Source organism: Dryas octopetala, chromosome 3 (assembly GCF_963921425.1).
Source record: "Dryas octopetala chromosome 3, drDryOcto1.1, whole genome shotgun sequence".
In the NCBI taxonomy this organism is placed as follows: Eukaryota; Viridiplantae; Streptophyta; class Magnoliopsida; order Rosales; family Rosaceae; genus Dryas; species Dryas octopetala.
This window is the reverse complement of record NC_141368.1, coordinates 12,594,527-12,609,722: the sequence shown is the minus strand read 5'-3', so window position 1 is coordinate 12,609,722 and position 15,196 is coordinate 12,594,527. Positions and strand designations below refer to the sequence as shown.

The following is a 15,196-nucleotide window of genomic DNA, read 5'->3' as shown; positions in this document are numbered from 1 at the left end:
TAAACCATCAAATTAGCACAAACGTCTGTATATTTTAGTTTTATATTGAGGCCCATGAGGTGCTTTTGTGGTCCACTAATTCTTTCCTTAGTTTCATATTGGTCCACTAATTCTTCACTTAATTCCATATTAGTCCACAACAACGTCCCCACGTGCGCGACACATGACTAACATAGACTGTCGTTTATGCTAATTTGACGGTTTGGAGTATAATAAAATACGTCACAAAGTTAGTGAACCAATACGAAACTAAGTGAAAAATAAATTGACCAATAGTGAAATTACCTCTAGTTGTTATTTTTATATTGACCCTACATTATATCCAAAGTTTTTTTTGGGCTTACATACTTCCGAAGTTAATAATATTAATATTATTATGCAAGAAAGGGAAAAGAGGTGCTATGAAAATACCTTCTCATAACACTCAAGGAACTTTGCCTTTCCATTCCAAAAATAAAAAAAAAGGAACTTTGCCTTCAATTGTACCTTCTTTTAAACTCTCGAAAGATATTAGTTTCATTTTTTAATTACAGTAATGCTATATTTACCACATTTTTATATTACAATTTCATATCATCTTACATGCATTCATACATTGGACACTAAAAATTAAAAAATAAAACCTAAAAAAGAAAAAAGAAATACTCTTCCAGTAAAGTAATGACACATCATATGGGATACAAATGTGAAAAAAAAAATGTGGGACAACTAGCATTATTGTTTTAATTATTCATTACTAAGTATTTTAAACAATCTCATATAGGATAAAGAGATTATCCAATTCTTGTGGTAATATTAGGACAAGAAAAATAAAAATTGTATTAGCAAAAAGAGAAAAAGAAAAGTAAAAATTGTGTGAGTGCTTATTCTAAATTTCTAGTACCATGCAAATAAAAATCCTTGACCTTATTTTTCTATTTTTAGCATGAGAAACAAAAAGAAACAGAGCATCTTTGTTGCACCAAACAATTCAACAAAAGTATCTTTGCGAGATTGTGTACCAAAATTCAGTACACAGATTATAAGACCAAGCCACGTGTCCCACCCACTATTCTTTACCCAATTCCTGATTCCCACGTGTCAAGTAACTCGCTCATACTAACGATCCCTGTCCTAGGATTAACACTCAAAGCAGCTCGTATTCGTTCCCGCATATATATGCACACATGCCCTCAGCCTTAGCCCTTAAGGCTCCAAAATCGATCTCCACCTTTCTTTAATTAGGGTTTTGTTATAGTCTCCGGTCTCTCTCACTGTGTTTCTAGGGTTTAATTTGACTCGTACTAAAACGTGATTTAGCGTTTCCATTGCAATTCTCTCTATAAATAGTATATACATCAAATGTTTGATCTTTCGGTCCAGATCCTATTCGGGTTTTGATTCTCTTTCCCCCCTCCCTCCTCAAATTGTGAAGTTAGGGTTTCTGATTAATTTCGTATTAAATTCGTGAAATTTAGGATTTTGTTTTGGGGGGTTTTGATTGGGAAATCTGTGAAGTTTTGGGTAATTTGATTGTGGAACAATGCCTCCGAGGACGGTGAAGAGAGGTGCGGGGTCTGCGGGCCCTAAGAGGACGACAAGAGCCACCAGAGGAGCACCCAAGGCCCAGAACCAGCCCGAGGCTCTCGATGAGTCGATGAAGGCCGAGGTCTCGGTGCTGGTGGTGGAAGCTAAAGAGGATGTCAGGGTTGAAGAGATTCAAGAGAAGCCAATTGTGGAGGAAAAGCCGGTGGTTGTCGAGGTAAAGCAGCTAGTTGTTGAGGAGAAGCCGATGGATATCGATCAGCCGGGGTCTTCAGGGTTTGAAATTGAAGCAAAAGCAGAGCAGAACGGATTAAAAAGTAAGTTTTTGTTTTTTGGATTATTGAATTAATCGAGATTCTGACGGATTGAGTAATTTTGCCCTTGATTTCTCATTGTTGTATATTTTTTGCATGATATGGATGCAAGTTGTCCAAAGCTTGTTGTTTTCTTTATGGGATTTATGCTTAGTTTCTCTACGTGTTGTGTGGTTGTTAATTGAGAATTTTAAAAATACATGAAGAATTTTCTCCTTCTCAGAAGGGTTGTCGTAAAGGTTAGGGATTCATTATATTATTCTTTAATCAATTTTAAAAATTTAAATTACTGGTACAATTGGTTTTTGTGGGGAGCCGAAGCAGACTGTCGAAGCATTCTTAATGTGGTTAATGCTATTTTGACTTTGTTTTTGGATCAATTATGTGTTAAGACATTGGTTTCTTATGGAGCTTAAAATGGCAGTGTTGCCATTGTAAATGTTGATCATGTTTCTACTTTAGCTCACTTGTGTGTTTGTGTATAATCATGGTAATTTTGGTAATTGTGTTTATGCTAAGATGGACAAGGACTGTCTTTAATTAAATTGCATGTGGAATATGCTTGAGCATAATGTAGAATATGAGTCTCTTTTGACTAGAGGGATTATCGATCTTAATTTTATGGCAGAACAAGATAAGGCCAAAGAGTCTATAGATGATTATGAAAAAGATGAACGATTAGAGCTGGAGGATAATGAACCTGAATATGAACCCGAAGAAGATGGTGCAGTTGATTATGATGAGAAGGAAATTGAACAAGAAGATGTCGGGGAGGTCGAGGATGAAGGAGATGAAGAAACTGAGGAGAATATAGGTGAAGAAGAAGGTGATATGGCTGAGGAGGAATTGGAAGATACCCAAGAAGAACTTGAGGGTGAAGACTATGAGGAGCATGCTGGTGAAGAGCATGAGCATGCAGATACTGTTGATGCTGAGGAAGAGGAGCACCATGAAGTTTTTAAGGAGAGACGGAAGCGCAAGGAGTTTGAAGTATTTGTTGGTGGCCTAGACAAGGATGCAACTGATGCTGATCTTAGGAAAGTTTTTAGTGTAGTTGGTGAGGTTACTGAGGTAAGACTGATGATGAATCCTCAGACTAAGAAGAACAAGGGATTTGCATTCTTGCGTTTTTCAACTGTCGAACAAGCAAAACGAGCTGTTACAGAGCTTAAACATCCAGTGGTAATTTTTTATCCTTTCGTAGTTTGAACGGCAACTGACTTCTTCACATATTAAATTCTATCCTTTGAATGATTGCAATTCCAGATTAATGGGAAACAGTGTGGTGTTACTCCAAGTCAAGACAGTGATACCCTTTTTCTGGGTAATATATCCAAGACTTGGACAAAGGATGCTGTAAGTATATTGGCTTACGTCATTTTAGAATTTAGTGGAGTTATGAGGAGTTGCTAAAAAGTTCCTAATTTTTTTGGTGATGGTTGTGGTTCCAGTTGAAAGAGAAATTGAAACATTATGGAGTAGATAATGTTGAGGATTTGACATTGGTCGAAGATACTAACAATGAGGGAATGAATCGGGGCTTTGCTTTTTTGGAATTTTCATCTCGTTCGGATGCCATGGATGCCTTTAAGCGTCTTCAGAAAAGAGATATTGTGTTTGGAGTTGATAGGCCTGCAAAGGTTTCTTTTGCAGATTCCTTCATTGACCCCGGTGACGAAATAATGGCCCAGGTAATTTAAATTTTTTGCATTATTGTAGGGATGTTAGGAACCCTGGATGGATTGGCTTTGTCTAGAACTTTTCATAGTATATGTGATGTACACAGAGGTCCTAGTAACATATTTCTTTCCATGAACCATGGAAGATGATTGCGTTATGAATATGCCCATTGGTGTGCCCTTGAATATTTTTAGTATTGTCTGTGAATTTAACATCACATCTACAAACATGATAGATTAGTTTCATGGGCGTTGGTGATTTTAGGTAACATTTGTTTAATTTTTAATATCACCATCTTTGTTAAATTTTCTGCATTTTGGTCTGTAATAACAATAATTATTCATGGAAAAGCAGTTTTGATTGCCTTTCTGCTATGCACTGATATTATGTCATTTAGAGGATTTTCCGTGGTGCTTGTTGGAGCTGCTGATCACATATATGGAGATGCAGGTTAAAACTGTATTTGTGGATGGCCTACCTGCTTCATGGGATGAGGATCATGTCCAAGAGCTTCTTAAGAAATTTGGGGAGGTTGAAAAGATTGAGCTTGCACGGAACATGCCTTCTGCCAAGAGGAAAGATTTTGGTTTTGTTACATTTGACACTCATGATGCTGCGGTGACATGTGCTAAAAGCATTAACAATGCAGAGTTAGGTGAAGGAGACAACAAGGTGTGTTGGCTGATAACATCTTATTTCACTTTTTGATATTTCTGATGAGGTATTTGCGCAGTTGACATTAGTTGCACATGAATTTATATCATAATTATGGTCATATTGTAGGCTAAAGTTAGGGCGAGGTTGTCAAGACCCCTTCAGAGAGGTAAAGGGAAACATGTTGGTCGTGGAGATTATCGGTCTTCACGGGGGGCTGGGCGAGTTATTAGGGGTTCATGGGGTCGCCCAGCACCACGAAGTCTCCCTATGCGGAGTTTAAGAGGAATTGGAAGTCGTATCCCTCCAGCCAGTGTGAAGAGGCCTGTTGGGCTGAGAGATAGACGCCCTGTGATTTCTTATCCACCTAGAGGCAGGCCTTTGCCTCCTCCAGCTAGGTCCTATGACAGGAGGCCTCCTGGTATACAATATTTGATTTTATAGTGGTCAATTTGTTTTGTGTTGCAGTTTTGTCATTTGTTACTTATATTGGTATGCAATTTTTGAACAGTTCCAGCATACCCAAAGAGTAGCTTCAAGAGGGAATATGGTAGGCGTGATGATCTTCCTCCTCCAAGGAGCAGAGCAGCTGCAGATTATGGTTCAAGGGCTGTGCCAGAGAGACGCCAATCATATAGAGATGACTACGCTCCACGTGGTCCTAGCTACTCCGATGCACCAAGAAGTACTTCTCGTACAGCAGCAAGGAGAGCTTATGTAGATGAAGGTTATGGACAAAGGTTTGAAAGGCATCCTCCCCCTCCTCCCCCAAGTTACCGTGAAGGTCGTGCTCGTGATTATGACTCCATTTCTGGATCAAAGCGTCCATACTCTGCCCTGGTTAGTTTTGCTGTTTGCATTTTCTCTAGCTGAAAGTGCAATTTCTTTGGTCATGTATCTGCATTCCTTCTCTGGTCAGATATGAAATATGGTCTTAAGTTTTTTCCAATATGTTCCGTATTCTAGGATGATGTTCCTCGTTATGCTGATCCGGGCATTCGCCAATCAAGGGCACGATTGGACTATGAGTATGGAAGTGGCTCTTCTCAATATGGGGATGCCTATAGTGATAGGTTTGTTCCCTTGAATTGAAAACATTAACTTTCTATCTTTGCATGTGTTTATGACAGTAACTTACCTTTATTGTGGTTAGTAGACTTGGGAGATCTAGTTTAGGATATGGCAGCAGCAGAACAAGTCAGGATTCACATGGACTTTATAGCAGTCGTCAAGGCATGGGTTACGGAGGAGGTGCGTTTGGAATTGATGGTAGCATGATATTTGGTGTCATTGAAATCATAGAGTTAAAGGTCTTAAGTGTTTGACTTTCTTTGGCTTTCAGGTTCCTATGGTGGTAATGATGTTGGTGGAATGTACTCATCGAGCTATGGTGGTGATTATATGTCTCGTGGAAATGATGTATGCTCTCAATCTAATTTGATGAATGACGAGAATATCTGTTTTGTGTAGCTGTCTCATGTATTATTATTTCTTTATTCTCTATTGTAGGTTGGTGGTGGCTCTTACTCATCAATGTACTCTGGTCGTGGTGTGGGTGGAAGCAGTTATATGGGTACAGGTGGTTCTGGCTCATACTACTGAGGTAATTTAATTGTTGCGTTGTTTTCATGTTTTATTAATTCAATGAGTGCATAATTATGTGCCCAAGGTGCCCAAGTCATTATTACTATATTCTGGAGATTTATGTTTCTCGAAGGCATGGCATCTCTTCTTTTGCTCTAAGAGGTCATTGGTGAAAAAAGAGCAATATGGTTACAAGTGAATTTGTCTGTGGAACAGATCTGACATCACCAAGAGGCTGCTGTAGGATGTGGACTGTATGAAGCTTTTGCATATGATACCTACAGTTCTGGAGAGAGAGTTTGACTAAGAGCCTCTGAATCTGCTGGGAATCTTTCATTGTATACAATAGGGCTGTAGTGGTTCAAGCCCTCTTAGATTTACACAGACCAGATATTGCGAGGCCATAGTTATTTTGCTGTAAGGATGCTCAAGTTATTCAGAGATGAAACATATGAGTGCTAGTTTATGAACTGTCTTCTATTTATCTCCTATAAGAACTCCACCTGATGGAAAATTTGGATTCATGCTGCATATGTGACAAGAGAACGAGGATTTTCTTAATGTGATTATAAGGTGTTTTGGATATTTTTTTTATACTGAATCCTCTTGGAAGGTTTTGGATTTGAATAATTAGACATTTTGGTTATTTTGGACCACTTAATCTTTTCAGTTCCATAACCTTGAATTAATGTCTCGGTGAGTTAACTAGGAAATGAAGGCTTTATGGAGGCATTTATCTTGCTTGGAATTGTACGAGATTGGGGTCAGAGAAGGTTGACCTGGAATCTCTTTTGCTGGTGTATAAGTTTGGGTTGCCATGTGAGTTAAATTTGCATTTTGACATATTTATTGGATTTTAAGGACTGGAAAGCACATGTTTGGTTACAGATAACTGGTACTGTGTTTCACCTGATTGGGAAATTTACAAACAAGGATGAGTAGAAGACAGGTTCAAATGGAATACACTTAATTACTAGAGATTATATTATGTATATATCTTTAAGGAGTATTGACTGACAAGTAAAATAAAATTACATCCGTTTCTAACACGTCTGAGTTAAGTATCATCTATTAGTTGCTTGCTAACCTCTAACAAGAACCTTTGAGAGTCGATGACTAATCAACCTGAGTACAATATATGGACAAGTGAAGGACGTAATTGCTTCCATTGCTGCAGTTCCTGAGAACAGAAACAACACTATTGGTATTTATAATCGGGATTGCTGACAGTTGATATTGTACTACTGATGCCAAAGAAAGTATGCAATTGGTAAATATTACACTTTGAAGCATATCTTAATGTGAAAATTTCCCATATAAGTGTGGGTGGATCATCTTGGACTTTGCATATACTATAGGAGGCTAAAGGTTGTTAGTTATCCTTTATTAAGCAATCATTCTAGATTAAAAGAAGCTTGGATGTAATAATACATGGCTCTTGCTTGTCCTTGTAGCTTATGATTGAACATTATGGCTTATCAAAGTCATGACTGCTAGTTCTTTTTAATCTTGATCAACTCATTTTGATTGCTGTAGTATCTAGGGTACTTCTTGCACGTTCGAACTTGTATCTTTTCGCAGGTGTTATTTCGGTACACCCTTCTATATCCAATCCAGTTGGGATTTGGGTGCCAGTCAAATGCTGGATTAAATTTTGATAGGCATTGTTGCGTTTTGTCTAGCAATGGATAGTTTGTAAGAGTGCTTGTTTTCTTTAGGGGATTACAACAACCTGGTTGTCTGTACATTCAAATATTTCATTATTTGGTTCTAGGCTTAGAGTCCCACAGGTTCTGTTTGGCAGAAGTATCAACGCAGTAACAAGCCTACTCCTAGTCTTTCATTTGAAAATGTACTTTTACTCGGTAAATAATTGCAGGAAACAACTTTATCAAGCTCTATTTGGGTGTTCTCTCTCTCTCTCTCTCTCTCTCTCTCTCTCTCTCTCTCTCTCTCTCTCAGTTTTTTGTGCATGTGCAGAAGAATTAATTGTGTTCACCGCTAGTTTGTACTTGTGAAATAGATTTTTAATAAATGCCTTAAAGAGACATTTTATTCCTCATAATCGTTAAATGCAAGATGTAGGGAAGTTACAATTTTGCATTGTTCTACCTGCAGAAAAAATAAAAATTAAAAGAAGTCCAAACACTTGGTTGTTATTGTACTATATGCTACATGAAACATTTGAATAAAGGGGTTCAAAGTGTTTTCTGTCCGACCCAACCTGTAGTTTTATCGTTTATCATTGAAGTGGGTATTTCTTTGAGCAATCCTGGCCAACATATTGGCTTGCAATGTCAGTTTGATTTTTCATCCCAGGGTGAACTTCTATGTTCAATTGCTTGTCACTTCATTTTCTATGATTTAATGGGTAATATTCATTTTTCTTCCCAATGAAAAAGGAATTTTGAATGCATAAATTGACTTGCTTTTCTCCATAAATTGGCTAACACAACTTGTAATGATATGAATTGAAGTGCTACTGATCTAAAGAGTGTGTCCTCACAGGAATTGAAATATTGAAACTGCAAAGAGTACACAACGCTATAACCAATCCATTTACTATCCATTTCATGGGGATACAAATATGAAGTCTAGGAGGTTGCTTTAATTTTCATTTACTAAAGCCGGCACCTTTAAAAGCACAAAACCACATTAATAAAATCAAATAAACACTACCAAATATATTTTTAAAGGAATTAGAAAAGCATTTGATTAAAAGATAATAGATTGATAAAATCATCAAATGCCTAATTCATAAGGTGCAACTTGATTTTGAAAAAGCATGAATTGGACTTGGGTTGCAAATTTTAAACTTGATAAGTTTCGAAGGACATCCCTTTCTTTACCGAAGGTGAGAGATCCAACTTTGCACACTCAACATGTCATTACAAGTGAATTGGTGATTTTAATATGGGTTGAGATACTGTCCTCTGAGACATAATCATGAGACATAAATTGATTGTGAACTCGAATTATTATTAGACACTCAATCTAAAATTTCTTGATTGAAGTCTTTTTTTTTTATCTTAACAATTTTTTATTAAATACTTCTTTACTCAATTTAATTATTGGTAATTCTATTTTGACCACCATATTTCTCTTTCTTGACCACTTTTTTCTAATTTTCAGGTATATCCTTTTCAGATATTTTTTTATTTGTCTTAAGGGTATAATAGAAAGATCAGAGGGTGGTCAACAAAGTATTTTAGAATGATTAGAATCGACTCTTTAACAATTTAGTGAATTTACATACATAAACTAAAAAGATAAAACAAAAAACAAGTCAGTGGCCAAAAAAAAAAAAAACAAAAAACTAGTCCAATCCGGAATGCAGATTTATAAAATGTTGCATCGACTGGCTTGGATTCAAATATTCAAACTGGACCGGTTGAACCAAACCCGATCCAAAACTGTGAAGTGTGAAGGACGGGTCCGGAGAACAGACCAGAACTAAATTAAGGTTCTAACGTGTCAGCAAACGCTTCACTACTCCACCACGACAGTTTTACAAAATCTAATAAAACAGCCCTCTTGTTCATATTCTCAATCTCTATCAAATTCCCGAACCAACACCATGAATCCAAAGAACTAAGTCAAATCCTTTCTGGGTTTTTCATTTCAGTCTGTAAACTCAAATGGGTCGTAGGCAGACCGACTCAGAGCTTGGCCGTTTTGCACTTTTGGCCCTTCTCTCGATGGGTGCAATCTCCTGTTGCATGGCGTACCTGTTCTTCTCTGTGCTCTCCAAACCCAATGGGGTGACAGTTGCTTCGTTTTCAGAGTTGGGTGGGAATGGCGGTGAAGTTCTTTTGGGAAATGAAGGAGAAGAAGAAGAAAATGATTATGATGATGGAGAATGTTGCAGAGGGATTGAGCATTTGGAGCTTTGGGGTGATGCTGTGAAATGGGGTTCTCAGTTTAAGGTCAATTCTTCTGATGAGTGTTGCATGGCTTGTAAGGGTATGTGTGGGGATCAAGGTGGTCCTTGTTTGTGTGACAGTTGGGTGTTTTGTGGGGATAGAGAGGCTTGTGGAGATAGATTTGGTGAGGTATAGGTTATTCTCTCTTTACTTTCGTTAACAGTTTCATCAAATCTGTTATATTTTGGTGTTTGGTTTGTGTTCCTTTTACGGTTTGGTTTATTCCAGTAAATTCGAAGGAAGGTTTGTGAGCTAATTTAGTTAGAATTTTGTAATGCAGTTGTGTGTAATTTTCATATATTGTACAGGAATTTGATATGCTGGTGACTGATACAATTTGGTCTGAAAATAATAGATGGAAAAAGTGGGCAAGTTATCTGGGTTGATTGAGAATTGAAGTTCAATAAGATTGAGTGTAGTGGTGCTTACAACTTTGATTACTATTCTACCATAATTTTCTTTGTTCTTAAGATTCAGGTAATCTTAGTTGGCACAATTAATTTGAATGAGTGGATTTCTTTTAATGTAGGATTCAAATGTAGAAATCTATCATTATGAATGAGGCCGTTATGTAAATTAGCATCTTGGATACCAATTTTGCGTTTGAATTTATATTGCATTCTTGATAAGTCCTTAAGTTGAAATAATCGGTTTGGTTATGACTTATGAGATGCTTGTCTTTTGCATGTTTGTAGTGTTGGCTAAAGAAACAAAAGGATACCTGGGAACCTGATAGGAAAGACTCGGGTAATCTAGTTATGTGGACTTCTGGACTTATCTTTGGAAAAGGAGAGGTAAATTGTTCTGTACAGCATAATACTCTGTTTTATTTTATTTAGTTTAAAAAATACTACTTAAAAGTTACAAGCACACATAACACAATAATGTTTGATACGTGTAGTGATGTATCTTATGAGCATGCTTTTGAGTTTCCTATATATGTTTTTCCTTACTGATAAACAAACTTATCTTCTGTGAGACAAAACAATTCAAAGACATTTTCAGATCAGAGTAACCAGAGCTGTAATTACTATGTTTTCCCTAAAGTCATTTGGTAGGCGTTTAAAAAATTTCAATGTTTTTGGGAATTTTTTTATTTAATTTCTTTTTTGTTTTATTTATTTATTTATTTTTTAGATTACTGCACCTATAAACTGATGAGCATTTTATTCTTGTTTTATTAGGATTTGATTAGTTCACGCTAGCAGGGGCCCACTTGCCTGTATACAATTAAAGATAATTGCAAATCACAAAATGAATGCGTGAGTATAAAACAATGAATGAACCAGTTATTCAGAGTGGTGAGCCTACACTCCAGTGTAGTTTGCTCTGAAACCTGGCTTTGATAGAGTGGCTTACCTTTGGTTCCTTTTAGCTGACTGCGACTGTATTTGGGAGAAGGCTTAGTTGAGGTGAGTTGGTAAATTGAGATTGTAGAAATTAGAAGAAACTTCTAGTACTTTCAGTAGGGGAGGTAATTATTTTAAATGGCAGTTATGTCTATGGGAGACAGAAAGAGGAGTGCAAAAAGTGATAAGAGGTAGAGGGGAGAGGTGTTATCAGAGAAAAGGAAAGAGAGTAAGTGATTAAAGGTAGGGGGAGGAGGAGGAGGAGGAGGAGACAGAAAAATTTGACGTCTTTTGTGTAGATTATCAAGTATTATGAAAACATCAACTTATTGATATTTTTATGTGAACTACAATTATATTTTCAAGGTTATAATGGAATTAAGCAGGAACATTCATCATTTGGAAAAAAGACATCCCTCATGGAGGAACTATGTATCCCTCAATTCTGATACATCTAACACACATGCACTAGGAGGAACTAATTTGTTTTGTAAATTCTGGTAGAGGCTATAATGAATTTGGATTAGCAGTTATTTCTATCATCTAAGTGTCTACTTGTCTGTTCTCATAATCCATTGCTTGTATCTTCCTTTTTACTTTCTCACACAGGGTATTGTTGGCTTGGAAACAGAATACGGGACTCTTCGTATAAAGGTAAGCACTTCTCTACGGGATTTAGTCTTTTAGATGCCTAATATTTTCTATATGGAAACCCTGAATAAGTTTTATTACAATTAAGTAATGAAGATAATGTAGTCAGAGAAAAATTAAGTTGTATATTTGTTTATTATTGACTTGGCTCTGTCACATATTGTTCCTAACTTTAGACTTTTTGACTATTATTTCTGTTCTTTAAAAAAAATCGTAAATGAATATGCAACCAAGGCTGGAATATGTCCAAAAATGTTCATTTCAGACTTGGTATGGATAGGTACTAAATGTATTTGTTTTATACATGGTAGTATATTAGGCCCTAGCATAACTTAATATTATTATTTGTATCAGTGCTTTTTTTTTTTGCTTAAAAAATTGAGCACCAAATTCTTTTTTTCATATCGAGGAAATCAAATTTATTAATGTTAACGTGTGATTACATTCATCAGTTTCATCGTTATTGTATCCAACTCCCGCCTTAGAACCGTTTTTTGATATTATCACCTTAAGTTCTTAACATTTTTCTTTGGGTTTTCCTTCCTATATCTTGTCACAGCGTGTTTCTGTCCCAGAAATTGGACAATAGTCTCATCCTCAGTGTTTTCTTTTAAAATGGTCAATGTAGAGAATGTGGGGTTTTGAGACCTATTATTTCCCACGGCCAACGAAGAAACCTACTATTTCCTACAGCTAGAATATGTCCAAGTACCTTCTGAACCAAGGAACAAATGCACCAATTATGAAAGATAGGAATATGGGCATTGGAGCAATGAGGAGCAAAGGAACTAACTCATGAAGTGATCTTAGGTGTTCTACTCTCTCAATATTGGCTTGAGGATGACTCTCTCTCTCTCTCTCTCTCTCTCTCTCTCTCTCTCTCTCTCTCGCTCAATCAGTCAATTAATAAATGCAATTCCCATACAAGCTATTAGTTATGGTTCTATAGCTGTGAAGGGAATGGTCTAACTGTAGAGCCATCATGATTTAGTGGTTGTAACGAGACTAACACTCTTTCATTTTGGCCTCAGCCACCATAAGGTTCTGACTGTGTGCTTTTAAGTTTCATTACACTGGTATTTATTTGTTGACTTTTTTCTCTGCATTCCTAGTTTTCTGCTCTAGCTTACATTTTTTATGAGTAGTCCTAATCCGTTGTATAAAAAGAAACAGACCATGTTTCAGATAATGTCTGCCTTTACACATCTAGAAAGAATTAAATAAAAATGTCAACTTTATCTACAGATATCCCCTTCACCTGCACAGAAAGGCTGGTTTTTGTATTAGTATTTAGTAATTGAGACACTAGTTCTCCTTTTCTGTTTGTGTTCCTGCTGTGTGTTCTGGCTTTACATGCAAAGGGGTGATATAGTTAAATGTCTGAACATTGTCCACTCCCAAACTCCTCTGAAAAGAGTGACAGGATTTATAAATTCCCCTATGATATGCCTACTAACATTCTTGTTGCCTTTCTTATTTGCTTATAATAATGCTGCCTTTGGCACACGCAAGTAAAGGTTACCATGGTTCCTTTGCCCCAATTTACGCAAGTAATCTTGGTTTGGGTGTATAGAATTTAAATTTCCCAGAAAATTTACTTCATTAAGATATTTGATTTTAGTGGTCATGTTTCTAAGCCTTTGTATTTTGGCTGGGTATCTTTATGAATTTGAAGCTCTAGTAGGTATCTGATTTCTTAGTGACAAGACTGGAATCACCATGGGATGACCCAGACTCTATAAAACATGATTATGAGCTTCCTTGTACGAGCTTTTATAATATCATGTGTGCTTGCATAGATGTGCTGGTATGCATATGTCAACCACATCTAAACATGATTGGGGGAAAACAACTAACCAAATTTTACTGTATCAATTTGTGTAAATCCAAACTAGTATTGTTATGTTGATAAACAAAGTTGAACCTCGAGCCTGACCTCGCACCTGTAAGTGCCTCTAGTGCCATTTTTCGATGGCATAGGTTTAGAATTCGTTCATTTAAAAAGCAAAACGTTCATTGACCAGTGTTTGCTATTAAATGCCAAATTCATTTGTCATAGTGGGAATGGAGATGGGTGTTTTTGCTATACATGGATTCTAGCTTGTTTATATGAGTTAGGGCTATTATGAGTGATTTATCATAAATGAATTATTGACATATAAATAAACATAATGCTATCGACCTTGTTTCGTTCTATTTGACAAACATTTGTGTTATTTACAGTTTGTCTAGTTGCATAGAAGACAGTAGAAAGCAAACAAAGTTGTAAGCTATTATTTTGATGTCCATCTTATTGCATAGATATTTATTTTTTGTTCGCCTTCACCAGTACAGTCATCGAGTAAAGCCAAAGGAAAATATAAATATCATCATTTCTTTAGGAGCTTTTTCAGAGTTTTCCCTCATGCTCCTTCATAAGTGATGCATTTTACGTTCTTTTAAGTTTTGGTAATCGTCTACTACACTACACTGAATGACTGCCATATCTAAATATTCTTTTGTTCTTTAATTTCTGCAGCTCTTTCCTGATTGTGCCCCACATTCTGTTTCCTATATCTTTGAGCTGTTGCAAGTGCGTTATGCAGGTTGCCATTTTTATCGTGCAGAGAACCGCGGAAGCTTTTGGGATCCTGAGGGAAATCATGTAGAAAATGTAAGTTTATACTTCATGACTTGGAAGCTACAACTAAATTTTCAGCTGGTTGATTTAGCACTCCTGTAAAAGATACCCTTGTAGCGTATATCTTCTTTGTATAGAACCATTGGTTTTTAACATTTATAGTTGCTCAAGAGATGGCTTTGATGTAGTATTTATTTCTCATTCAGATGTTTCTCATGTGAGCTATATAGGCTCCATTTGGCCCCCCTTTCGCGCTCTTACAAGGAACAGTTGAATCCCACGGGATCGTTTTTAAGGAGATTCTAGCAGAGAACCGCCACACCATCAGAAGAGGATCAGTTGCCTGGGTGGGTTCTGGCCCAGAATTCTTTATCAGCCTGGCCAAACATGTCGAGTGGAAAAAAACGTACACCGTGTTTGGTTCTGTTCTTCCTGAAGACATGGAAATTGCTGAGAAAATTGCACAGCTCCCAACCAAACAAGAGGTTTGGAGTAACATTAGCGTCTCTGTCTTGGAGAGACCTGTTGCTTTACGGTTCCAGAGAATCAAATGAAAATCACGACAGTGTGAGGTTCAATACAAACATTCAAGTCAGCTATAGTTCATGTTGCTTTTCTTGTGCCTTTTAAAATTCAAGTTTATGCTAGTTCCTCTTTGCTAGGCAGATTTGTTGCCTATCAATTTGTAGATAGCAAAGAATTTTCAGAAATTGATTATAAAATTTTGACCTTAATTGGGCTTGAAATGTCTATTAGTTGTGCAGTAATTCATCTGTATGTTTGCAGTCTACCCTTATTTGGTCACACTCACATTCTATATCATTCAATATAGTTGATTCGTCTGTTGGTGGAGAGGTGTGTTATTTTATATAGAATTTTATGTCGGCATTTTAAGCA

The 15,196-nt window shown here is 36.6% G+C and overlaps 2 protein-coding genes across 4 annotated transcripts; both read left to right on the top strand.

Annotated features, from left to right (window-relative positions):
* Positions 1-1,201: 1,201 nt before the first annotated feature.
* Positions 1,202-6,412, top strand: LOC147291010 (RNA-binding (RRM/RBD/RNP motifs) family protein). Of its 2 annotated transcripts, none has more exons than XM_086236881.1 (12): positions 1,202-1,841; positions 2,467-3,020; positions 3,105-3,194; positions 3,290-3,529; positions 3,969-4,190; positions 4,302-4,593; positions 4,684-5,012; positions 5,139-5,245; positions 5,329-5,423; positions 5,515-5,591; positions 5,682-5,775; positions 5,973-6,412. In XM_086236881.1, the coding sequence occupies exons 1-11, from the start codon at positions 1,523-1,525 to the stop codon at positions 5,772-5,774; spliced, it is 2,418 nt and encodes an 805-aa protein (XP_086093007.1). In that variant the 5' UTR covers positions 1,202-1,522; the 3' UTR covers position 5,775; positions 5,973-6,412. The 2 variants fall into 2 exon arrangements, with proteins under 2 accessions (XP_086093007.1, XP_086093006.1); XM_086236880.1 differs by having other exon boundaries at positions 5,326-5,423.
* A 2,789-nt stretch (positions 6,413-9,201) lies between these two features.
* Positions 9,202-15,054, top strand: LOC147291009 (uncharacterized). 2 transcript variants are annotated; one of them, XM_086236274.1, is made up of 5 exons: positions 9,202-9,808; positions 10,375-10,473; positions 11,638-11,682; positions 14,198-14,332; positions 14,530-15,054. In XM_086236274.1, exons 1-5 carry the CDS (start codon positions 9,395-9,397, stop codon positions 14,851-14,853), a joined length of 1,017 nt encoding a protein of 338 aa, XP_086092400.1. In that variant the 5' UTR covers positions 9,202-9,394; the 3' UTR covers positions 14,854-15,054. The 2 variants fall into 2 exon arrangements, with proteins under 2 accessions (XP_086092400.1, XP_086092401.1); XM_086236275.1 differs by having other exon boundaries at positions 14,506-14,668.
* The last annotated feature ends 142 nt before the right edge of the window (positions 15,055-15,196 follow it).